General features: G+C 39.6%; 3 protein-coding genes across 9 annotated transcripts; 1 reads left to right on the forward strand and 2 right to left on the reverse strand.

Annotated features, from left to right (window-relative positions):
* Window positions 1–172: 172 nt before the first annotated feature.
* On the reverse strand, window positions 173–6,154 carry LOC124190526 (osmotic avoidance abnormal protein 3-like). 5 transcript variants are annotated; one of them, XM_046583230.1, is made up of 17 exons: window positions 5,151–6,152; window positions 4,699–4,819; window positions 4,295–4,462; window positions 4,007–4,205; window positions 3,839–3,932; window positions 3,690–3,747; window positions 3,443–3,620; window positions 3,205–3,344; window positions 2,730–3,146; window positions 2,620–2,660; window positions 2,240–2,465; window positions 2,022–2,182; window positions 1,847–1,947; window positions 1,684–1,772; window positions 1,431–1,536; window positions 658–837; window positions 173–582 (listed from the first exon to the last, which is right to left on the reverse strand). In XM_046583230.1, the coding sequence occupies exons 2-17, from the start codon at window positions 4,777–4,779 to the stop codon at window positions 434–436; spliced, it is 2,388 nt and encodes a 795-aa protein (XP_046439186.1). In that variant the 5' UTR covers window positions 4,780–4,819; window positions 5,151–6,152; the 3' UTR covers window positions 173–433. The 5 variants fall into 5 exon arrangements, with proteins under 5 accessions (XP_046439186.1, XP_046439184.1, XP_046439185.1 ...); XM_046583228.1 differs by having other exon boundaries at window positions 3,443–3,747; XM_046583231.1 differs by having other exon boundaries at window positions 428–554; window positions 628–837; window positions 3,443–3,747; window positions 5,151–6,153.
* A 361-nt stretch (window positions 6,155–6,515) lies between these two features.
* On the forward strand, window positions 6,516–10,680 carry LOC124190527 (dynein axonemal intermediate chain 3-like). 3 transcript variants are annotated; one of them, XM_046583233.1, is made up of 14 exons: window positions 6,516–6,838; window positions 6,910–7,065; window positions 7,627–7,670; window positions 8,201–8,314; window positions 8,400–8,626; window positions 8,697–8,824; window positions 8,898–9,158; window positions 9,223–9,393; window positions 9,479–9,563; window positions 9,635–9,745; window positions 9,825–9,955; window positions 10,029–10,209; window positions 10,276–10,394; window positions 10,450–10,680. In XM_046583233.1, exons 1-14 carry the CDS (start codon window positions 6,809–6,811, stop codon window positions 10,642–10,644), a joined length of 1,953 nt encoding a protein of 650 aa, XP_046439189.1. In that variant the 5' UTR covers window positions 6,516–6,808; the 3' UTR covers window positions 10,645–10,680. The 3 variants fall into 3 exon arrangements, with proteins under 3 accessions (XP_046439189.1, XP_046439190.1, XP_046439191.1); XM_046583234.1 differs by lacking the exon at window positions 7,627–7,670; XM_046583235.1 differs by lacking the exon at window positions 6,516–6,838 and having other exon boundaries at window positions 6,933–7,065; window positions 7,631–7,670.
* On the reverse strand, window positions 10,663–13,277 carry LOC124190529 (sodium-coupled neutral amino acid transporter 9-like). The gene is made up of 10 exons (XM_046583236.1): window positions 13,053–13,277; window positions 12,759–12,978; window positions 12,552–12,646; window positions 12,308–12,465; window positions 12,079–12,246; window positions 11,926–11,994; window positions 11,456–11,859; window positions 11,284–11,388; window positions 10,975–11,213; window positions 10,663–10,899 (listed from the first exon to the last, which is right to left on the reverse strand). The coding sequence occupies exons 1-10, from the start codon at window positions 13,133–13,135 to the stop codon at window positions 10,722–10,724; spliced, it is 1,719 nt and encodes a 572-aa protein (XP_046439192.1). The 5' UTR covers window positions 13,136–13,277; the 3' UTR covers window positions 10,663–10,721.
* Window positions 13,278–25,035: the final 11,758 nt, after the last annotated feature.

Here is a 25,035-nt window from a genome sequence, read left to right on the forward strand (position 1 = left end):
ATTCGTATGCGAAATTCCCCTTGCAAGGAATGGAACGTTGACTTCCACTACGCCACAAGAATAACTGCGTTCAACATAAACGGACAAACGTAGGAAATTGCACGCTAATTTAGTAGGGCGTTGACTCACAAAATGCGGCTATAAAGAAAACGACGAAGTTTCAAAAATTTCATTTTTCTATCAACCGCATTTATTCCGTTTAAATTCAACAAATACAACATGATTCTCAACATATTTCCCTGTGTTACACTGTACAGACAAGTGTAAAAGGTTATTCTATAAAAGTTTAAATCATAATATTGACAATTTTAATTAAAGGTCTTTGTAAATATGTTATTTTGTAACATGATTAACAAAATTAATTTTTGATCACTGAATGTTTTTGATAATAGAACGAGAGCGAGAGAGAGAGAAAATTAATAAGTCACGAGTGTCAGGTGAATTTGATTACTGATGGTGTGTAGACAGGCAAGTTTGTCTTATCCTTGACAATGGAGGGTATTTGCCTTCCGCCAGAAGCCCCGACTGTCAAAGATTCCAAGCGTTTCGGCTTCCTGATGTTCCCGTTCATAAAAACCGCGTCTGTAAAATACACATTGCGTCGTTAAAATTCATCGGTTTCTTTACCTGCCGTAAAGAAGAATTATGGGTCCTGACCTGATGTCCAACCATTGATTTGGCCGGATAGAGCGTTGGGTGCACTCCACGAAGATGTCAGCGGCCCATTCACGTTTAAACCTCCTGAGTCATTTAAATAATCTATGTGGGACAATGTAGTTGAAGACGGGAAACTATTGAGCGATGAGTGACTCAGTGAAGTTCCTTTCATTCCAGGATCTAAACTTCCATGACAAAACAAAAAATGTTTAGTAGCAATTAGAAAGCATAATTTCTTATCTGCTTATCTTGTTGCAAATTGAGAAGATAGAGAAAATGGTAAGTGAATGAGCCATAGCGCCTTGTGAGAAGAGGCTTCGAACTGATTATTTTCAATCTAGCTCTTATTTTAAGCAGAGGTGGGCGGAAAGAATACGGATTTGTATGTAGTGAAAAATACCTTTTGCAAACTCTAATTAGATTTTAAGCTGTTTAATATCATTTGTATCGAAATAAAATTTAGATGGAAATAAAAAAGTAGTAAGAGGCCGAATCTTTTCAAAAAAAAAGGTAAAAGAGTTTGTGCCGTAACCAGGATTCGAACCTGGGTTACTACGGTTTTGTTATACGTTGTGATCCACAACGTAGGGTCCTAACCACTAGACGATTACGGCTACAACTAATCGAACAGTTTTAGGATATCAACCAACTTGTGGAGCTAGAATTACCAACAAATAAAATTCTTGGTTTAATTTTTTTTTTTCAAAATCCATCAAAACATGCCCTAAATATATACAACTAACTACGTAAAAAAATAAAATATCAAAACCAACGTTTAGCTCGATGCACATCATTATTGACACGAATGACGATCTCATTAGCGCGATTGGAAGCGAAATAACGACCGGCCAAGTTTTCAGCTTCTCCTTTTTTGAGTTTCTATTCGTATTTCAAATCAAAGTAGTCAAGTTTGAAAAATCGAAATATTAGTTGTTTAGTTTGGTGAAATGAAGAAAGTTTCATATTTCCAGTGTTATCGACAACAGAGTCAGTAGACCCTAGGTCGTTGCTCTTGTTGTCCGTTACCTGTAGTAGTCGGTCCTCATTGGGTACTTCCTCTTCTTCCCCCTCAGTGGTAGTTTCATACTGGCTGTAGGATGGAATATTTGAAAAGGCTTCCCAATGAATACAAATAATTAAATTTCATTAATCAATCAAGATAATGCACAATGCTGTGAGAACAACTAACTTGCTGGTGGCAGCTTCATTCGCATCAAGGTGACCTCTGGTATTTTCCAGCGTTTAAATTCGTCAATCCATACGCTCTGTTGCTTTATATTTTCAATATCACTAGGAAAGTTAAAGAATAAATCTATATAAATAAGGTTGAAGCTTGCCGTTTAAATCAATTGCAAATTAAGCACCTATAATTTGAGTCTTTTCGAATGAGGGGCTGAACTTTAACAATAATTTGATGTAGCAATATTAATTGCTGCTCCTGTCTGCGAATCGTTTCAAGATAATCGCTTCTTTCTGTTTCGAATTCAGTTTGCAAATCTTGAATGTCACGGTCCAAGGAACGGAGCTAATACGGAAGAGAAAATGTTATTGAAATCATAAAATGTGACGAAGCTCGTCCTACTTTCTGCTTGTATTTCTTTATGGCTTCCGTTTTGATCCGGACTTCTTGTTGGATGTCGTCATAGACTCGTAACAGCGCCCCATCTTCGTCTTCCGTTCGGGCCAACAGTTGCGCAAGCAAAGCTCGTCTCCTTTCAGAAATGTTTTTCCGCTTCCAGTGTCGTTCTTGGAATTCAAGATCGTTGGCCTTCTCACCACCAACCAAGTCGCCCTCGATTTGTTTCAACCTTAAATCATAAAAAATTCCAGAGATGATGGGTTTTGAATTTCAAAACGGTCGTCTTTTTAGAGCTGGACGCTAGATGGCGTCCAGTTTAGCGGGACATTCAATATTGACACAAAATGTAAACAAACGCATTTCTCAACCTAAATTTTGCTTACCTCTTGAGAGTTTCTTGTGCTTCTTCATCCAGTTCAACCTTCTAAACGAAAAATATTAAACAACTCAGGTATTGGCTAACAAATCAAAATCAAAATTGTTTAGTAGCTACCTTCTTTGAATTGTTAATCTTTTGCAAGTCGACTTCGTAGGCTCGACGCAAATTTTCCATCTCGACTGTCGCTTTGGCATTTGTTTCTTGCTCTTTTTCCACCTCCCGTTGAAGTTGGCGGATTTTCTCTTCGTATTCTTTCTGTAGCTGCATTTTCTCTTGCTCAATTTCTGATTCCGATTTGACGCGAACAATCTGAGTCGGTTTTTGCTGATCAATCATCTGACTGAGTCGTTCGATTTCTTTCTGGTATTCCCTCAACATGGCATCTTTAGGGTCCTGATTGATTCTTGGTCGGTTTTGAATATTCTTGGCACGATTGGCGTATCGCAATGTACTGAGCGTTTCGTCGTAATTGTCATCCGCCGGAGAGACGCAGGCGATCATCAGGGTTTTAGTATTTCCTCCCAATGAATCCTGTCAAAATTAAATTATCAACAGAATTTTAATTGAATCATTTTGATCACTTCAATACCTGCAGGAGGCGAGTCAGTTTGGAGTCTCTGTAAGGAATGTGTTTCGATTTACCATCGACCAAGGCAGATATGACATTTCCCAGAGCTGAAAGTGATAAATTAATTTTGGTAGCTTCCTTTAATCGATCTCCGGTGGCTCCTGTTTGATCAGAAAATTTCAAAAATAAGTTTTGCTTATTCTTTCAAAGTTGTAAGATTATTGTGTTCACTTTTGTGCGGATTTTTGCTGCTGCGTACCTGTTTTAGACTGACGTTCACTTCCGGCCAGATCAACCAGGTTTAACTTCCCTCTGCGAATCGATTGTTTCTCGCCCTTTAAGTCTTGAACGGTTTCCATCATCTCCACGGAGATGGTAAAGAGGGAATGAGATCGGGACGAATCGGCGTTCATCAGAGTAGCTCCTACGGCTCGATTCTGAATTTTTTGAAAAATAGGTTCAGTAATTTCCATTCTTATCGAACCAATTTCATTCTTATATTTTACCTTCCAACCAGTTTCCATCAGACCTTGGCAGTCGGCAACGCTATGAACACTATGCTGGCTAAATGAATGTCAAATTGCAATTTCAGTTTTTAAAATTCCTATCAGCAATGAAATATTCTAAAAAGAAATAATTAATAATTTTATATTACCTAAGATTGCCCACGAAAACTCCTTTATCGGAATTCTCTTTCAACTCCAACTTTTTCTTAAAATCGGGGCTCAGTAAATCGCGAATCTCCTCATCTAATTTTTTTTTAAACAAATCAAAATAAATCAATTAAGAATACTTCAATATTACGCCAATTATTTGATTATACTGTAAATCTCTAGATAGGACGCGAATACGAGGTATTTCATTCCCTCTGCTGCGGCTATACTCTCGAAGAGATGATCGAAAGCCCGCGGTAATATTCCCGTCTGATTCGGCGGAGACGTAACGCCCTGCATGGTGAAGCTTTTGCCGCTTCCGGTTTGACCGTACGCGAAAACCGTAGCGTTGTACCCTTCCATCACCCCCTATTATATATAAACATGAACGAAAAATTCATATCTTAAAAATTGGAACGCGTTTAAACTCCATTAGTGTTTTTAAAAATTTTGCCAACTTCAACGAGAGAGTAGCCGAAATCGGTGTAAATTTGCTCGGTGGTCGACGACTGGTCGTAGACGCCATCGAAGGTGAACGTTTTGGTCGTATCATTGATTTCATTGTGACTCGATGGTATGGCCAGCAAAGAGCACTGCAGCGTCGAAGCGTTGATTTGCACCACATTCTAATTACCTCTCAATCAAAACCAAGAATCCTTGTTTTAATAATTGACATCCGATCATCATCGTCATCCGAAAATTGAGCTGTAAAATTTGAAGTGCTGCTAAGGTAGAGTGTAAATTGAGTTGCATGTCAGCCGTGGAGTCACGCAATCCCGTGATAAATGAGCCGACAGGTGTGGCGATGATAAGCTTTATTTTACATGAGACCACATAGCACCACCGAATTTGGAAAAATCACCTTGCTGCTGAGCTGGTTTTCGCGCGCGTTCATCGGCCGGCATCGAACGATGACCCGCACGCTCTCGGATCCGGCAGCCATTTAGGTATAAGTTTTCACCGTGTGTCACTGGATACTCTACCTGTCAATATGAAAACAGGACAGATCGAATAACTTTGAAAGCAGCGCTCGATGTCGCCGTCATGGCAACAATTGCACCAAGTGGGACACGGACTCACGAACCACCATCTATTATTCAAAAGGTAACCATTGGGTATCTGGCTCACGCATGATACGCAATAACAGATCGAATTATAAATGGCGATTCCAATTTCCTATTTTTCTTTTGTTTTTCATTTAGATTAAATTACCGCAATAATCACACCAAGATTTTTCGTCTAAAACTGGATATCAATTTTTAGCGCGATTGTTAATTCGACGGATAATTATTTAGCGCAATATTATAAACAGACCTGCAATTAATAAAGATGGCCGATGAAATCTTTCCGGGATTTCACACAACATCACTTATACGGCCGGAGCACCAAGTCCAATCTCAATAACCCCTTCCGGTCCTATAAAAAAACCAATAATCGTTCGGACTGAACGATATAGGCCCGTTCACTGTCTATACTGGTGTGATCGGGTATTTGGTTTCCACCCTGCCGGTTTTCTTGAGCCTACACCGCCGACTGAAGTGGAAACGGTATTGTCGAGCATGCATTCCATCACAATTCACAACAAACGATCGTTGTCATGGATACCACTCTACGTTTGATATAGACTCATTTCCTTTGGTTATCCCGCCCCAACCGGACGATTATAGGATGACCGGCGGGCATTTTCCCTGTGTATACTAGCTCTAATTTGGCCGACATCTTCCAAGGTCACCTCTTGTCCCAACATCACCCATCCGCAATCGAAATGGGGACGTTTTTAGAGGTTTAAAAACGACGTTTCGAATTCATAGTTATCGACCCTTTTGTTTTCCAGAATATTTTTTAAAAATAAGACAAAAGTCATCTCAGATTTCGGGCGCCCCGGCCATCAGCAGCACACGCAACTCTCTGTGCGTGTTCACAACTCGTCCCATCTGGGTTTTTTTTCCCTCCATCCAGCTCTACGCTGGACGTACGCGCTGGTTTTGGACCCCCCCTCCAAAGTCTCGGGAGTCGTCGAGTAGTAGAAGGTGTCGGGTCGCTAATACGCATTCCTCCATTACACGTCACAACTAGCAGCAGGAGCAGCAGGCACTGCTGGTCTATAGCTGCATCTGTGTTGGCTGGCCCTGAAATAACACGCGCAGTTTCACCTAGACCAATAGGGGGGCCCCAGCTCAGCTCGGAGCGAGAGGGTTCTTATATTGAAACAAATCTTCATTTTTGGCTGGATTTTCTTTTTGGAATCGACGCAATTGAATCGAAGCGATATCCAATCCGTCTCCATTCGACACCACGAGAAACGGCCACCCAGAGCTTTCAATTGTGAAAATTTAGCTCATTCAAATAATTCTTCTCCTTTCGCTTTTAATTTAAAAGAAAAACGACATGCAAAGCAGCACACACACATATATACTACGTGGCCACTTATTACCCGTTGTTGATTGGGGTTCGATAGTAAAGGGTTGCTGCTGTGTATGTAGCTCCGCCCCCATCGTCTTATAGCGTTCCAGACATTGCCACTTGAAGCCTATAAAAACCTTGTGGTTCCAATCGGCCAGCCAGCACATTGGGTCAGGCAGCCGAAAAAACTGGTGGTTTTTTGGCACAGACTAATAAAGTTGTTACATTTTTTCTTTTTCTTTTTGAACTAAATTTTTTAAAAGTGACTTTGTACTTTCGTGAATCTTAGCGTAATGTCGTTCATTTGACTTGGGATATTATGCTAAGATAAACGTGAGCTCCAGAGTCACATTCGCCACGTCTATAACTTTCCGACCGGTTTCTTCTTGGGTTTTTTTTTGTTTCGGGTGACTTTTGGTTTTTTTGATTTCATGTTTTATTTTTTCCCACACACACACACACATACGCACACAAGAGTTTTGGAACGCTGTTATTCCCGCCCAAGCAGCTACTCGACTGTTGCCATAACGACGCGTCGAGTTTGATAGTCACAAACTATTCCACCCGCCATGGAAGACCCGACAACAACCACAAATCCGGTAAGAATGATTGAAATCATTTGTTAACCATATTTGACTGACAAGTTTCTTTTGAATTGTTTTGATAAAAGCTGCAAGTGATTGTTTACACAAGTTCTCTGCCGAGAAAGTGTCAATTCGCCTGCAAGGATGCCTCGGATCACGCCGAACTCACGGCCGAATTTCCGCCCGTTACCGTCGCCGAACTCTTCTCCTATCCCATCCGCCGGCGCACTCGTGGTGTCCAGGTGACGTCATTTTATCTCTTTTTCCCTTTCAAAACAAAACAAAACATCTTGTAACATTTCCCCCCCCCTGAAATGGTGTGTGTGTGTATATAACACAGTTCACATCCATTAAAAAATTGCCGAGTCCATTTCGCTATACGTTTGAAATTTTATTGCGTCTAGTTAAAACCATAACTTTTTTTTCGAAATGGTTTTTCGTGACACCAGACCCCCGGGTTGGCAGTCGATGGCCGACTAATATACTACTACTGTGTATATACTCACGCGTGTAAGTTTCCAGTCGTGGGGAAATAGGAACGGTCGTGTGTGTGTCGATATGGTAGGCGTTGCGAGTTTCGGTCGTTCACGATCGTTTTTCCTTCTCCATTCAAAGACGAAGGGTGGCGAAATAAAAATATCACGCATATCTCTTTTGTTCTTGTTTTCGGAGCTTTTAGCTTAATCATTTTTTTTTCGTGGATATGATGTCATATCCACCAGCAGAGTTGACTCCCGCAGCTTTCAATTGCCGTCGTTAATTTCTTCTTTTTTTTCCCCTCTTCCATTTCAAATTGCAAACAGGCAGCTGGAGGATCCAGGACCGGAAGTTCGCAGACCATGTTGAAGTAATTCAATTTGATTTTCCCTTTTTTTTTTATCGATTGGCGGTGTAGACGCTGTTCACCATTAACCTCATTTAGATGATAACCTCGCTATCATAATATTATGACTTCAATATTTTAAGAGTCGACTTAATTTTGTTTTTCTTTCTGGAATTCGAATGGCTTCCCACATTCACGATGATCTCTAAACCGTTCACAGTACAGTTTATACCCTGTAACACCCGGCGGTGGATCCATATCCGCCACGCTGGGCGATTTCCATAACTTCCTCGTTGTTGTTCCTCCCCTTGCTGGTCAATATTTTAATTGTTTTGTTCTTTTTTTTTTTAGATTTGAAACAAGTCCCCCTCTTATTTTTCATCGCTCCCACGTACTCTAAAAAAAAACAGTTCCGAAATCACGACTGTGGTTGTGATACTTTATTCGTTGTTCTTAATGGAAAGATTTAACCTGTTTACCGACCGAATCCTTTTTTGGCTCGTTTGTTTTATATAACCAAAGACTCAAGAAGGTCAACAACTTTTTCGTTGCAGTTACCCGAGGCATGCCACAAGTCAATATGAAGCGAGGCAGTTTAACCACCAAGAAATCGATCACCACTTAAATTCCATTGGCTTCCAAACATTCCTCAGCAAAGCTTCGTTGCGGTATGTTGAATAATTTTCGACATTATTCTTGTTTGAATGATTGATATATCCGTCGGACATGCTCACGTATTTTGATTGTCGTCAGAGTTGAGCGAGTCCTGGTCGAGAATTGTCTTTTCAATCCGTTCATCGACCACGTCAACCGATTGATTTGTTCGGACGATAGTCTCGATCCGGCCAGAGCAAATGACAGCCCTCGCAAACCGGTTATGAAACATTGCGCTGGTCCGGCTCCCAGACGGTTGATGCACCAAAGTGATTTATGCGAAGGCAAATTCGTTTCTTCTCTTCATTGTCATCCGACTTTCCCTGGTATTTAAATTAACGCATTGACTTGATTCTATTTTACGAGTTTAGAGAAATTCTTCTTTGGAAATTCAAGGGGTCATTGCGGCCGGATACGCCTCGAAAATCCAGATGGAACAGAGACAATTATATAGGGATTCCAGCCGCAACAACGGACGCCATTACGCCATTATCTGGAAAACAACTCAACTACTGGAACCGACAGTATTAAAACTTTGCTATTCAATTATTTTTAAAATTTATAATTTTGATTTTGGGGTTGAAATTTTTGTGACAGATCATTTTGGAAGCTCCTGATGACATCCTGTGCATCCGATTCAACCACCACCACCCGTACGTATTGGCAGCATCCTGCCATTCGGGCATGATCGTCGTTTGGGATGTGTCCGGTTACGTGGCACTCATGAAAGGTCCGAAAAACAAGTGGCAGCAGGTTCGCGCCAAAGAAATCACTCCGGTTGTCATTCCGGTAGCCGCAACTTTAGAAAACTATCCTTGTACCAGTAAACGTATAGAATGGACTCCTAACTCGGTCGAGGTAAAATAACATAAACAACTTTCCTTATCAATCGATTTTAATATCAGCTGAAATCGCCATTCAGTTTTCAGCTAAAGGACCAACAGGAGTCACTGCCAACAAAAATCTGTGGCAACTCTACAGTTGTTACGACGGATTCATGACGGTTTGGGACATCCGCTTGATGGAAGAAAGTTTCAAACCCACCTCCCTTCCGGTTCCTCGCTTGCCCAGTCGCGTCAGACCTGCTTTCAAAGTAAAACACATTAAGAATTCCAAGTATTTCTTAATTATAACAATCTCTCCATTTTTGTCTCCCTCCTCTCGTCCGCTTTGTGTAGATATTTCCGGTGGTCAAAGATAAGCGACGTGACGTGGCCATCACATGCTTCGCCATGATAGATCACTCGGAAAAGAAGGGCCACAGTAAATCAGTTTGAAATGCATTCCATTACCAAGATTTCGTAACCATTTGATTTGTTATTCTGATTACGTAGCGCGACTTTCCGAATTGGTATCCTACCCACCAATCTGCATCGCTGGAACGGACGAAGGAGAAATCTTTATCATCGACTGGAGAAACTATTCGGATATGGAACGCGGTGCAGGTCGGTTGACAATGGGTTTGCCATATTTCTTCACGAGTGAAAAATTAATTGTTTTCTAATTTGTGTGGGGGAAAAAAAGCTTGCACGGCAAATTTGTGCATCGCTTTCCATGACGGCGCTGTGGTGGACATTATTCCGGCTCCTCATATTTCCAATACAGTTTTATCAATCGGCGGTCGGATTTGGGCCCTCTGGAAGTCCGTTGAACTGGTAAAAAAAGAACTGCACTTTCCTTTGTAAAAAAAAAATTAATTGGGTTTTCAAATCAAATGACGAAATGTAGGAGGGTCCTGTATTAGAACTGGCTCCAAGACCGGTTACGATCCAATCGGCTGCTTGGTCACCCTGGCAAACGTCGATAGTAGCCATAGGATTAGCAGATGGCCTGGTGGAAATTTGGGATATCATCCTTTCTACATCGAGACCACAGCGACAAATGCGCATTTCTAAATCGGCCATTACGTGTAATGATTTTGAACCTTTCTTTAATTTTACGACATCATTTCAAAGCGTAACCATTTGTTAAATAGCCATCGGCTTCGGTCGGGATGACGAAGGAACTTATATCGCCATAACGGACGCAGACGGAACGGGCAAAATTACCTTACTGCCTTTTTTCACCAAAAGTTTGTGTCCAGGAGTCAGAGAGGTAAAATTTAATTAATTTAAAAACAAATCTGTGACTGTTCTACTTTTTAAATTAGCTCACAAGAGTTGAGAAATTTATGGATAGTGAAGTACATCACCGTTTGTCCATGGCCCAAATGTTGCAACCCGCCCCAGTTGCCCCACAGCTCCACCTGCCTGAATCCCCATTAATCTACAGCAATCGCGAGGCGTACATGGAAGATTTCAAGATTCTCGAGAAAAAGATTCTCAAAGATGTCGGTGATGTTTGAAAGAGAACGTGAAAAATAAACGATACGAGAACGTTATATATTGAAATCGGAACCGACCTGTCTAAGCGTAGCGGCCATCAATTGGTGACGACAAATTGGGCAATTAAATTTAGTAGACCACACAACATAATAAAACCGTGCACAATATACACCCATGCCGGAGCTCGGCCGTTATTCTGCTTCCTGTAAGACACGACGTACAATATACTGGGTAGTGTGAAGACGTAGACCAAACCACACAAAGCGCCGGAGAATCTGGATGAGTAAATATAAACGACCAATTAGCACGGCGATGGGAAACCCGGTTATCAATTCATTCGACTTGCGTACCTTGTTATGGTGCCGACCTGCGGCAAGAAGATGGCGAATACAACGCAGACGGACAGCAATATCACGTTGAGAGAAAATACGTGGTTAAAGCTGGGATAAATGGAATTAAAGAAAGCGTACAGAATCTGCGTTCTCAGGATGTAAGCGAGTAACGGAAAGACCGTCATCATTTGAAAGAGCAAAAAGACGCGAGCTATAACGGTTAGCGTATCCGAACGCGAAAAATTGTTCAACAAATTCTAGAAAGCCCAAAAGAAAAAAATTAAATTAATTCCTCGAAATCTTAATGAACGAATCATTTTCAATTACGTCTTCGATGCAATCCTTCTCGAGGGGAAATGTGAGGTAGAAAGTTGCTCCGATACCTAAATAAGTCAGCGCTACCAGGGTGTAGGCGATACTCAAATCACGGCCCTAAAACACAAAAGAAAAATTTTATTCAATGTAAGGCCAAAATGAGAAAGAGAAATGTAAAAATTACGTTGCACTCTTGGCGCCGATTGTTCTTCATGATGCTCACGACGCAATTGTGCAAGTACAGCGCCAAGGACAACATGCCCGACAAAGCCGGAAAGTTGGAGCGCAACAAAGGCACGTAGAAGGGTGAAGTAGTGTCGCTAAATTCGACGTGCACTCCCCATTGGGACGCTTTGGTGACAACGAATGCCATGATGTAGAATACCGAGACTGTGCCCAGTGCATTAAACTTGGTGAAAAAGGTGGCTGACTTTAGGCAGATTAGGGGCAGCAATAGGAGAGCCATGTAAATAGGAACAGTCAGATCCAAATTCCAAATTTTGTCAAAGGTAGAAGCTCCATTCTGGAATATCGGTCCATTCAGGAGTGACGAGAAAGTCAGATTATCGATCGGATCCGGACAAAACACTGTTAAATGTAAAAAAAAAAAAATGTAAATAAAAGAACAAATAAACATAACCTATTGAAACTCACGATTAAACGCCGAAGTATTGTCATCGTCCACGGACAACAGGGTAACAGACGTCGTCGTCGTAATCAGATCTGTTTGATTAAACAAATGATATATTTTTGAAGATTTTTTCGACCGTTCAAAATTTTAGATCGTATAAAATTGAAGTTCTTTACCATACACGTATTTGACCGTATGATAGAGGAAGTTGGACATGAGAACCCAGTACACCGCACTTGCCCCAAGTAATGAAAGTGCCGAAAAGAGAACGGAAACCCATTGACCGACACGCCCCAGCAGGAACATGCAGAGATCTGGAAAGTCCGCAAGATTTTCCTTCTCACCTGCAATAAAAACCAAACTGAATTACGTCATTCAAAGATACCATGACCGAAAGTAATATACCGTAGATGCCGTAAACTTGAAGGATACAAAAGGCAGTGTAAAAGCAGATGGCTGCCATGACAAGGATCAGTGACAATCCAGCTACCAGTCCTGCTTGCTCAACAGCCCATGGCATTGAGAGTAACGACGTACCCATCATTGTGTTCCAAACTGCAAATCTACAAAAATTTAAAAAAAGAATTGAATGTTGATTACAAGCTTTATCTTGTATAAAAAAATAAAAGTTGGAAAATGATTTAGTTACATAGTTATTAAACTGCTTTGTTTGCCAGTTAAAGGAACTGTGCCAGGAATGTATGGGTAGAAAAAGATGGATGGCACAACATGATCAGGTATCAACTAAACAAAATAATTTTGACAACCATCAAAGGAATTATCCTAAAACCAACTAGATACTACCATGAGACAGCAACTCTTATTTGTCTCATGTAAAAAGACCTAATGTTTGTACCAATGCTTGATCATTTCCAATGGTGGGTCCTCTTAATCTCTGGTAGTATTTATAGCGTGAGTAAGTAGCTTCCTGAGCATTATCGTATGGTACAGCATCAATCAAGACAGGGGATTCAGCACGATTTGCTGCAATGGTACTCTGTAAGTGGAATGGACGTCTCGTTCGTTGTTTTGAATTGGCATCCCGAACTCGTATTCCTCTTAACGTTGGCGAAGATCTGGTGGTTAAAACACAAGCAATTGCCAATTAGCCGACATTTGATTATATGCAACGAGAAATTCATTTTATTACCTGCCAAGATCTGATGATGAATCTAGTGTCACCTCACTAGCTACGTCTGAATCTGGTAATATGACGTCCACATCTCTGTTCATTGTTTAAATTAATTATAGAACTAATTCTGATAACTTCGTTGCCAACCGATGGGTCGGGTAAGTAAACAAAGACTAGTTTGAAGGAACTTGTTTTCGTGAGACCCATAGAACTTTGACAAGCAAGCAGACGGATGTCTACAAAACATGTGAAGCCTTCTGAAGCCTTATCGCACCGGCTAGTCCGTTGGAATGCAACAATACAAAACAATTCTCAAAATCTTTTCTTTGTTAAACCTAGACATAATTTTATCGTATTTTATATTTTAATTTGACCTCCAAAAAAGTTGTCAACAAAATTTCTGTGTTGTTTTTTGGGTGTATTTTTAAAAAAGGTTTTTAAAAAAAGACGTACTAGTAGTTAGTAGGTCAATGACCGAGCGCAAAGTGACAGAACTATGGGGCGGATTAAAATTTCATCTCGTTTTCTTATATGTTATTGGAATTTGTTGCATACAACATGCATTTCATCAGCTTTCAATATAATGCCAGACTCTCGATTTCTTGCGTCACGTGCCGTGATTAACTTGCTTTAGTCAGAAAACAAATGATCCGTCTTAGAACAGATGTTGATATGATAATGGAAAGTGCGCCATTAACAGTATATGGGGCTCTTCGGGATCTGTTTTATTTAGCCGATTTATCTGGCAACGCAGCATGGCGCCAGTCTTTTTTGAGGGAAGAACGGGGAGAAGAGGGAGAATGGGACGAGTGGGAGGGAGGAGGGCGTCCTCCCATTCTCCCTCTTCTCCCCGTTCTTCCCTCAAAAAAGACTGGCGCCATGCTGCGTTGCCAGATAAATCGGCTAAATAAAACAGATCCCGAAGAGCCCCATAGGCCTCATTATCATCTTTTTAATACAAATACGGTCACATGCAGTTAATCGTGGTGAATCATATATTTAGTATTAAATAAGTTAACAAGCAATGATTCAAGTAAAAGCGTCTACTGAACAAACAAGAATGGGGATACATTTTTTTAAAATGTGGTAATAATGTTGGCCAAATCGATACTTTTAATCTTATCATTATCTATTATCTAAAAAAGATATTTTGCGTAAGGGTTGTTTCCTGCTCTCCGTTAGATTTTCGGACCGTCCAATCACGACAACCTCCACGGCAATTGCAGCAAAATTGGTCACAATCACTGGAGCCACAACAAGGATCCCCCGGAGTTTCATCCCAACAGTTGCCGCTGGATTGCGGTTCGCAACAATCAATGGCCTCAACCGGATACGACACCATCCACAGAGTAATCAAAAGAATGAAAATGCATAGTGAAGACACCATTGTCTCAGTTAAATCTGTCAGTTAGCAAAATAATAATTTTCTTATTTTAAATTAAGTTCAACTAATACTACATAAATTTTAATAATTTTGACTATTTAAATATAAAAATGCAATTTACGGTTATGCAGGACTTTTTCTTGTAGACCGCTTTGTGCGTACCGAATTCGTCGATGACTGCGCTAGATGTAGGACAAACTGAGAAGTGATCACGGACCTTAAGAAATAAGAATGTTAGTTAAACCCTAGAGGAGCAAGATAAGGGACTGTGAGGAACGGATTTCATTACACATTTCTAAATAAGGGAAGGACAAGAGAGTCGTTGGCCTAAAGGTCAGAAATGTCGTAAAGTCGATGGTCGGGTAGGGTTTTGACAATGATTAACAAGAGGATAATGGTAAGGGCTGCAACACTAATAAGGTCATCGAGTCCACCAGAAGAAAACGTGTTGCTCGAAAGTAAAACTGATACCGTATACGCTTCAGCTGAGAAATATCAACTCGGTGATGAATTGAAATCCCAGTGCGAAAATCACTGCGCTCGTCACATGTCCTCCAAGAACTGCTTTTACATGTCGATTTGTTGAATCCCGCCGAGCACATGATGGAATCGGCCAGGTTCTTTCGACGTTTCTCAAGCGAAGTGATGGCGACCGATGGCGACTGATGGATGGAAGAAGCTGAAGCAACGCCAAAGAACCCCATTTTGTTGTGTAACATTCAGGAGATGTTATTTCGCCACGTACAAAAATACCACATTTAATAATCACGAAATGAAAGGCGAAAAAGCAGAAAGAAAATTTTATCGAGATGTTGTCGCTGTTAACGTAATTGAAAATGTCATTGAAAAGAGTTAAACAAAATACAATTTACGAGATAAACGAACGGTAACGAACGTCATGATTTGTGTTTGTTGCGTCTTTAAAATTCAGTAATTAATTTTAAGTAATTTAACAAGCGATCCACGATTCAAGTAGACCGAAATCCCGGAGCGGCTTTCCAGATCTAAATCCGGAAAAGGCCTTAAAAATATATAAAAAATATAGTCATGTTCGTCTCTGCACGCCGGATTTACCTGCGTTTGCAGAAAAACGAAATTCCCGCCCGTTTACGAGATATTAAGCGTTAAAGTTTTTTTTTTTTTAATTTTGTCAGAAAGTGGGGGGACTTTTACATCGCTTTTCGGAAAAGCGGGGGAGCTAGAGTAAAAACTAATTTTATAGAACGGTTTATTGCTATGTCAATCACCGAAATCCAAAAGGAATTTTCTTTCCGGATTTTATTGGTTGAGTTATGACTAATTTCCTGAGAGGCTCATTTTTCCTTTTTCCCTCTCTGTCTAGCAGCCATTTTTTTGTATTCTCCGACGCGCTCCTTGCGGAAGCAAGCACAAGGTTTTATCTGTTGGCCTTCATTTTAGACCCATAAAAGTCATATCGGCCTTCATATTTAGTGGAACCAAGCTGGCTTCCGCAAGGGGCGCGGAGGAGAGTACAATAAAAATGGCTGCCAGGCAGAGAGGCCCCCACTTTCTGACAAAATTCAAAAAAAAAAAAAAATTTTAACGCTTAATATCTCGTAAACGGGAGGGCATTTCGTCTTTCTGCAAACGCAGGTAAATACGGCGTGCAGAGACGAACATGACTATATTTTTTATATATTTTAAAGGCCTTTTCCGGATTTAGATCTGGAAAGCCGCTCCGGGATTTTGGTCTACTTGAATCGTGGATCGCTTGTTAATAATGAGTGAGAGCAAATAAGTGTAGGCCTAGCTGTAATCTTTTCTGTTATCAATTCATTAAAATTCAGAGATACGGAGATGGGCAACTCTGTGTAAAGCCCAGCAGTCGACATTTTCCTCTCCCTCTCCTCAAACGACGAATTCGACTGCGCTGCTCCTTTCGGCGAGCTCCGGAAGCTTTGTCTTACTTGGCTGTAGGGCGGTCCTGAAGGGGAGAACTACTGGGAAATGCTTCCGGAGCTCGCCGAAAGGAGCAGCGCAGTCGAATTCGTCGTCTGAGAAGGGGGCAAAATGTCGACTGCTGGGCTGAAACAAATTATTAGTTTTTTTTTTCTTCGTGAGCATTGTTTACACTATTATTGTATTTAACTTTTGTGTGAAACCTCCGTGAAACATGGGAACAAGTAAAAATCGTGATTTACAATGTCAATGTTTTTTAAAACCCGTTTAATTATACTTTTTTGTGAAAATAAATAGTCTTTTAAAATGTGTAATTGTAGGAAATCTTTCTTTCTCTAATTGTACCAATTTTGGTGCAATTATGAAGAGATTTGATGTGTTTAAATCGTAAAAAAACAAACGTAAAACTCATTTTTTTCCGCGCGAAAAAAATAAACACAGCGCTTATGGAAAAATGGGATATTTATAAAACACTACAATACATTTCAGCACATAAAAATCCCCCCTAGTTACATTCGAAAACTGGATAACTACTAGATTAACTACAGTCCCTTCCATAAGTAGCTATGGGATCACCCCGCGCCGTTCCATAAGGCGGCGTGTATTTTTCAAGTTGGTTTTTTGGGTGGCAAAAAGTCAAAAGATGCCATAAATTCACAAAACTTGAATTTATGTTATTTTAAGTCTTATGTTTTGTTTGAATTTTTTTCAGATTTTTTGGCCTATTTTTTGGCCTCTAACAGTGGCGTCAATAGTATCGGATCACTCATTTTCTGGCCTACGCCACTTGATAGTATCGTGCACTCGGTTCCGTTATCAACAACTTTGAAGTCAGTGGAAGTAACGGTCAGTTTTAGTTTTATTGATAAGAACTATTGCTGTATAAGCTGTGTATATACTGTTTGAGGGGTTTGCCTTTTCTTCTAACCAACAAAATGAAGTCTTCGGTTCTCTCAGCCAAGTTTGTTTGGTTAATATCTAAAATAATGTTATCTGTGGCGTTATGCCTCTGTAGTTGTTTTCTTTTACGCTGGAGGTCTGTCGCGTTTTAAAACTCCTCATATAGATAATACTTCGTAAGATTGCACAACTTTTTACACATAGTCACTGCCGCGTGAATTGAGCATTTCTCACCGGCAAGTAATTTAAATTGTTGGGGTGGGTTTATCAGCAAAAAGTTTTTCGTCTTGTGTCATTTTCAAAAGTGCTTCGTCTGAAGCAAACAATGAACGCACGTCTATCTCAAGATAAAAGCTTTTCTATGTTAATCATGGAAATAGTTCGTACGATATTGAAATTGAATTTTTCTAATATTAGCTTTAGGGAGACCGGACCCATATTGGACAGTTCCGGTTTTTCCCATATCTCCCATCCCCTTACGCGAAAGAGAGAATTTTTTTGCAAAAACACGCGGAAATAGTTTCCACACACCCATGATTTTTTTTCAATTACAGTACCTACCTAAAGTTTGGAAACGCGCGCGCGCGAGAGAGAGAACCTTATGGCGTTTAGCTTTGTTTCTCGGCGATTTGAAAAATCCAATTTTCGTCGGATCGCGATGAAATCTTTTTTGGCCGTAGCCATTATGGGTAGCAATATGCTTAATTTTTTTTAGATTTTTCCTACCAAGGGGAAGGTAGGTTTAAAATGGATCCCTAAGTTTGGAAACACGCTATAGTGCTGCTCCATACAAATTAGGGTACTTTGAAGGGGAATAACTAATGAACGGGTAGAGCTAGGAAGACGCGGGAAACTCTGCAATGAAGAGGTTTACAAGCTGAACAACATTCTTCATTTTCACATTTTTCGCGTTCTCGTTGGGCACAATTGCACCGTTGGTGGGGAAAAAATTTGTTTATTTTTCCGGGTTTTTTATTTCTTGAATATCTCAGGAAATAACCACGAGATTTTTATGAAACTTATTACAGTTAATGATTACACAAAAAAAGAACTGTAAAAAAATTGGATTTTTAATATCATTTTTACTATTTTTACCGACCCTGTCTAACGTGGTACAGTGTCCAAGATGGGTCCGGTCTCCCCCTACCTGGGGACTCCATCCACGTCATATTCACGTAACAAGTAAAAAACACTGGACGTGTTTCTTGGGTGTGCTATAGTGGAAAATCAACAGAGAAATTACACGTAGTTTGTTACCCAGAATCTGGAATGTTTACTACTGCATAGCCATTTGTCTGCTAGGATTTTTTTAAAAGGGATATTTCCTTTTTTGGTCATTTTATTGTGGCAAATTTAAGTTGCGGACCCCTCGAGGAGAAGGGGCAACAGTGCTGTTGCTTGTAGGATAAGGTGGTGCAGGAGTGTCCGTTGTACGTGTTGCACGGAAGAATGCGTGGCTGCTGATCCAGAGAGAGTTTGGCTAGTGACACTGGTAACCGGCGTACCAGAAATTGAGTATTATATTCCTCTTAGAAGATGATGTTTCCTGTGTGTTGATGACTATTCTCCGAAGGTGCAAATTTATGGTTAGCTAGGGAAATGAAGGGATCATTAGCTGATGTAGAACTAATACAAAAAATTAAGATTATTGGTGACATGCCAAATATTCTGGATCTAATAACACTTCTAATTGCTCAATCCCAAAAAGGGTAGATTTCATCAGTCGCAATGCTGCTTGTATTTCTGGCGTTGCCAATTTCGTCGCTATAGAGTAATATTAGTGTTTTTTTTGTGAATTTTTGTTCAAGCTTGAACAATTATTGTAGGCCGCGTAACAGTATTCACAGAGAAATTCTTCTTTCACATTTTGAGAATTTTAAAATATTTTGTGATGTACTAGGCCTACCAACTTTCCAAGGGGTTCAACACTAAAAAAAGACCCACACGCCTGTCCCTAAAAATAATATAAAAACGCGCGAAACGGTTTTTTCCTCCCTCTTTTACCAGAATTTCTTATTGTTTCTTGCCTCCAAAATTTTCCATAACCACTTTTTGTTTCCCAAATTCCCAGCTTCTTCCTAAAAAAGTGGAAAATAAATTTTTATTCTCCATTTTTACTTTTTTTATCTTTTCCCCTATTTTTCACTTTTCTAATTTTTTTCTTTTAGAATAACAGACGATCTAAAGTGTAGTGAGTCGGGCTAGTTTATTTTGTCCCTTGATTGTGCCATGTCCTTGAGAAAATTCGATAGTTGGTTAACTGTTGAATTGGTAAAAAACAATTGTTTTGAACCTTGGGCATCATGCACCTAAATGTTGGAGAAGGACAACTACAAATAAACGAAACACAAGGGTGAAAACCATGATGAGGGACATGTACTTCGATGAATTTTCCCGAAAATATAGATTGATTTATATCTAGTTTTTACCATACGCAGAGTACCCCAACCTCATGGTCTTTTTGATCAACTATCCATTCAAACATGGAAATAGATTTTTAGTGTTTTTAAAGTATATGCAAAAGAGAGAACTCGCCCCCCCCAAAAAAACCAATCCCTTCCAAATTCCAAAAAGATACCAGTCTTCAACTTGTACAACTTTTCGAGTTGAAACATAAGTTATTTTTAATTTTCTTCTTTCGGAAAAATTTGCCGACTGCATGACTCGTAAAGTGCGATCATTGCTCAATAAAAGAACTGAATTTTCGCAAAACCACACGACTGCGCTTTTTTTAACGACAATTTGCGATCCATTATTATAAATGATGCTAGCAAAAGCGCTAGACTCAAGCTGGCGAGAAACCAAAAATGAGAAAAATCTCTTAGCTGGGCCATTCCAGGAGACTTCAGTACATCTATGTCGTATTCATCACCAGCGTCAGGACATAATTGAAGTTTCCACTGGCCGCTGTTTCTTCTGCACCGGAGTCATCCAACTCCAACAGCAAGTTGCTTTCAATCAATGCTGCAAGGTGTTCCTTATCTTTTGGAGACACATTAATTCGTTCAACTAGTTCTTGATTGAACACAAATTTCTTTTTTCCTCTCATTTTCACATCTAAAAAATCCAGTCATATAAAAATATTACAAAATGTTTTATTGTCTGTAGAATTTTTTTACCTAATAATTGAAACTGATGGTCAACATCTACTATGGCCTTGACCATGGCCTTGCGAATTATACGTTCGATTTCCCCATCAGAAGGTAAATGAGACGGAAGATTGAAAGAAATATTTTTGCCATCGTCTCGGCTCTGGTCTTCAAAAGCATGAGTAAACCTAGGGAAATAAACTCCATCGTTTTCTCCTTCCCCCAGAAGTCGGTTTGCGGCATTCGCTTTCTCGCTACGACTGAAAAAACTTTTTACACTTAAATTAAATTGGGTCGATTCTGTTGAAGTCAACGACCTGACAAGTCGAAAAAAAGATTCACAGCTCTGACTCCCAAAATGCAACGGCCGAAACAGATGAGGAGTTCCGTTCTCTCTTAGTTTCCTTGATATGAGGACTAATAAGGAGTGGGCATTTATCTCAACACACATGTACGCGTTGAGGGTGATGAAATTAATATCTAGTTTGTATCCGTTTTCTTGAAGCCAATATCGCCAATACCGTAATGCGAGACAAGAATACCGTATTCCATTTATTCTGTCTTGTGGTGATAAGCTTTTATCCAAATAACTTGCTGTTATTAGTCTCATCAGCTTAAGATAGAAGCACGTTACTTCTGAACCTTATGATAAAATATACATACAACAAGATATATCTATTTCCGCTAGGCTCATAAAAAAAAAATGTTTAAACCCCAATTACCTAACTTTATAATAAAAAAATTCCCGATACAAATAAATCATTTAAAAGAGAAAAAAATTCTCTATCTTTTCGCTACTTTTTAACCCTGTAGCGCAAAAGGTAGAGGTGACAAATACAATTTTAAGAAAAAAAAGCATTTTTAAAATTTAAAAAAACCGAATCTTTTAGATTTTTTATTTCAAATTCGGTAAACGGGAAAAATTTTTCCCTTTACAGAAAATTTTATACCAATACAATGAATACACTGTAAAAAAATAAAAAAAATCGGTGATGTCGAGCGCCAGACTTAATTCGCTTTCAGCGGAATGACCCATAGTTGACGTCAGACCATTCACAATTTTCTAACTATGATTTTTTTGTACCTGCTACTTTGCTGCACAGAATATCAGTGACACAGGGGTCACACAGTCTTCTTACAGTATCGTAATTCATTTTTTCGTGCAAATTTAGTTCACCATTTTTTAAGTGGTGCTGCCCTTTGTAACTTCTATTAAGAGTTGTTCAAAGTCAGACACCGAAGCAATCCCTTTACCTATTGTGAGAAATATAGCTCCGTATAGCTCGGTCTCTTTTCAGTAACCAAATTTTGCGCCTATGTGCGAACAATTGACAAGAAGCTCCGTCTGCATTATATAAACAAAGAAAATGTTCGGAATTGTACCTATGTGAACTATGTCTTGTACTGGAAGTGCACTGTTTATTACATCGGCGGCGAAAAAATCCCATTGTCGTTTCAGTAGCCAACACGTTTCATCACCTATTTGTTGTGCTGCATAGAAGAAATCCTTGCCATCACATTATTTTACTTTTCTTAAAATAACTGTTTATACCGTACCGCTTCTGCCTTTTTTGTCGAGAGAGATGGGGAGGAAGTGCACCTAAATTCAAAACTTGGCGCATCATTTTCATTTCTCTACTGTCTCCGTCTGTGGAATATGGCTTACAGCTGCACGTTCATATTTTTCGAATAAATTAACAATATCCTCGGCGGTCCTGTCAGAAGAAGCTAACGTATCGGGAAATCCTGCGAATATTTAGTTTTAATGAAAACATTCATTATATATAGAAAAGGACAGAAAATAAATACCATTGCATCGCAGCGTAAGACTAAATCCAATGACTCTGTTTGTCCTTTAATCGTATTCTCTCTGTCCGACGATGGCTCTTCCGTCTTCCGCTATTGATACCACTCGTGGCAGTCTATATTTCTCCAAAATTTCTTTAAGTGACGCAAAATTTACTTCTCCTTCGGGTGCTGATTTGTAATATGAAGATAATTTTCTCTCAATAGTTCTGCAACTAGGAAATACTCCTTCAAAATTGGCACTCAACACTTCATAAAATTTACGACCACCCTGAATATAACTGTACATGGCAAAATGTAATACTCCAATATCCTTGTCGTAGCGATATCCACCAGGTTTTTTTTAAATTTGAACGCTAGCTTGAATGTTCAAGCGTTGAAGCAATGTTCTTCTTGAGCTTGAGTTTTTTTATTGCGTTTTCTGGACAGAGTACGACTCACTACTGCTGTCCGTTACTAAAAACCTGGCTCTGATAAGAAGGCAAGTTAGAGGATTCCGACCCGACAGTTTCTGCTGAAGATGCTCCGGAGCAAAGTCTATTAGGTTGTGATTGTGAAAATTGGGCTGGATTACTTTGACCACTGGTTCCTGGGGATGTCCCATGACTTGTAGCATCATGACCGTGCTTCCCTTTGTGAAAATTATTGATGTGATTCAAATAAGAAGAAAATTTCCAGCCGACATGTTTGTCACCATTTACGTTAAACAGCGCTATTTTACACGTAGAACAAGTAATTTTTGGCTGTTCGCTTTCATGATCGTCAATTTAATAGACGGCAAATCCCACGTATCACGAAGTTTGCTTATTGAAATCCAATTGAATAAGTATTCCTGTAACGATTTTTCCTTACGTCTAATCACGCGTACCTGGAGGGTCGACACTGGCTACCCCGACACTGGCTACCCCACACTGGCTACCCCGACACTGGCTATCCCGACACTGGCTACCCGACACTGACTACCCCCGATTTGCTACCCCTGGAAAACGGTAAACTGAATACTCCACTGTGTCCTTGTGTGTTGTGGCCGACTGATTATTGAGCCGTTGAGCTGTCAGTGTTCTGTGATAAAAAAGACATAATCAGGTACTTTTCATCGTATGGTAATACTACCCTGAATGTAAATATAATTTAACACTCGTGCTGTTTACTCATAGATTTTGAGGCTGCGAGTTCAATTGAGGCAGAAGTTGGCTTTCTCAGAGCATACGGCAGACATCATCAGGTACATGTAATTGTATAATAATACAGCATTGACTATATATTTAATTTAAGACTCGTGCTGAAAATTTGTAGATAGAAAGGTTGGGAGTCCCATTGAGTGATAAATTTTCTTCCAGAGTAGCCATTGAGCTGTCAGTGTTCTGTGATAAAGAAGACATAATCAGGTACTTTTCATCGTATGGTAACACTACCTTGAATGTAAATGTAGTTTAACACTCGTGCTGTTTACTCATAGATTTTGAGGCTGCGAGTTCAATTGAGGCAGAAGTTGGCTTTCTCAGAGCATACGGCAGACATAATCAGGTACATGTAATTGTATGATAATACATTGACTTTATATTTAATCTAACACTCGTGCTGAAAATTTGTAGATAGAAAGGTTGGGAGTCCTATTGAGTGATAAATCTTCTTCCAGAGTATCCGTTGAACTGTCAGTGTTCTGTGATAAAGAAGACATAATCAGGTACTTTTCATCGTATGGTAACACTACCTTGAATGTAAATGTAATTTAACACTCGTGCTGTTAGGTATGTCTCCATTGTTTAAGAAAAGGAAAGAAAATGTCAAATCACGTCAACTTCGCAATCGTTTTTTGCACCACTTTATGAATGCAAATAAAATAAAATTGCTGTCGTCGACCGTCGTCGTGTCGTCGAAGACTTGCTACAAGTACAACACGTTTGCAATACAGCTGATGCGACATTTTGTGTCAGAATCTGTTAAAATTTATGGGGGACATTTCATAACGTTTAACGTGCACTGTTTGATTCACCTACCTCTGGATGTTCTTCGATTTGGCCCATTAGGTCATTTCAGTTGCTTTCCCTTTGAGAACTATTTGTATCGTTTGAAAAAATTAATAAGAAATTGCTCTAATACATTAGCTCAACTTGTGAAGCGGTTAAGCGAACTATCCAATTGTCGTTCAATTCCGTCATCTATAAATTTTTCCTGTGTTCCAATAGTATCATGTCTTCAGGAAAATGGCCCTTTGTTAGAAGGGCATGATGACATTGAAAAGTTCCAGACTTTAGTCTACAAGAGTTGGAGAATCACAATACGCCCTCCTAATAATAATGTCGTACTGGAACTTGACGAAAAATCAACTGCTGTCGTCGTCATCGAAAACATTATTCGTGGTGGTGACGGATCTATTTCCATCGTTGGATCCATATTTGAACAAGAAACTCCGTTTTTCATGGCACCTTGTGATTCTAACTCTATATTATCTATCAAATATGTCGATTTCCTATCTGCTTCCTTACAAGTATGGCCAGTAGAATCCATTTTGTATAAAGTGTTTCTTGTACCGAATGTTTATAATGCATGTGGTGAAGAGGTTGAAGAGGAAGGTGTGCGTTACGTTGCTTTTCCATTGCTCATGGAAAATAAAATAATGTGAATTTAAATAAATAATCAATTCATAGAAAACAGTTGTTATTTGTGCGTGATTGGATCAACCAGTTTTATTACAAGTGAGAAATTTCAATTTAACTATAAAATTTTAGTTGTGCGTATTTGTGCGTAATTTGTGAGCAATAAGAAAAAAATCAATTTTGGGAGTGAACTGTGAGTGATTTGTTCACTCACACAACGATGGAAAAAAGTTGTGCGGAGATTTTTGACGTGTTCGTGATTTGTTCACTATCTGGGAGAACTCGTGCTAGGTGGGCAGTGT

This window comes from Daphnia pulex, chromosome 3 (assembly GCF_021134715.1).
Source record: "Daphnia pulex isolate KAP4 chromosome 3, ASM2113471v1".
NCBI lineage: Eukaryota > Metazoa > Arthropoda > Branchiopoda > Diplostraca > Daphniidae > Daphnia > Daphnia pulex.

Coding starts and splice junctions, on each gene's coding strand:
- LOC124190526 (XM_046583228.1), bottom strand. CDS start 4,779: ATGGCTGCCGGATCCGAGAGCGTGCGGGTCATCGTTCGATGCCGGCCG. Junction 2,661..2,729: donor AGATTAACAATTCAAAGAAG/GTAGCTACTAAA, acceptor TTTTTCGTTTAG/AAGGTTGAACTGGATGAAGA. Junction 1,948..2,021: donor CGAAAAGACTCAAATTATAG/GTGCTTAATTTG, acceptor TAACTTTCCTAG/TGATATTGAAAATATAAAGC.
- LOC124190527 (XM_046583233.1), top strand. CDS start 6,809: ATGGAAGACCCGACAACAACCACAAATCCG. Junction 7,671..8,200: donor AGTTCGCAGACCATGTTGAA/GTAATTCAATTT, acceptor TTTTCGTTGCAG/TTACCCGAGGCATGCCACAA. Junction 9,564..9,634: donor CTCGGAAAAGAAGGGCCACA/GTAAATCAGTTT, acceptor CTGATTACGTAG/CGCGACTTTCCGAATTGGTA.
- LOC124190529 (XM_046583236.1), bottom strand. CDS start 13,135: ATGAACAGAGATGTGGACGTCATATTACCAGATTCAGACGTAGCTAGT. Junction 12,647..12,758: donor TTGGAAATGATCAAGCATTG/GTACAAACATTA, acceptor TATTTTGTTTAG/TTGATACCTGATCATGTTGT. Junction 11,860..11,925: donor CAATACTTCGGCGTTTAATC/GTGAGTTTCAAT, acceptor TACATTTAACAG/TGTTTTGTCCGGATCCGATC.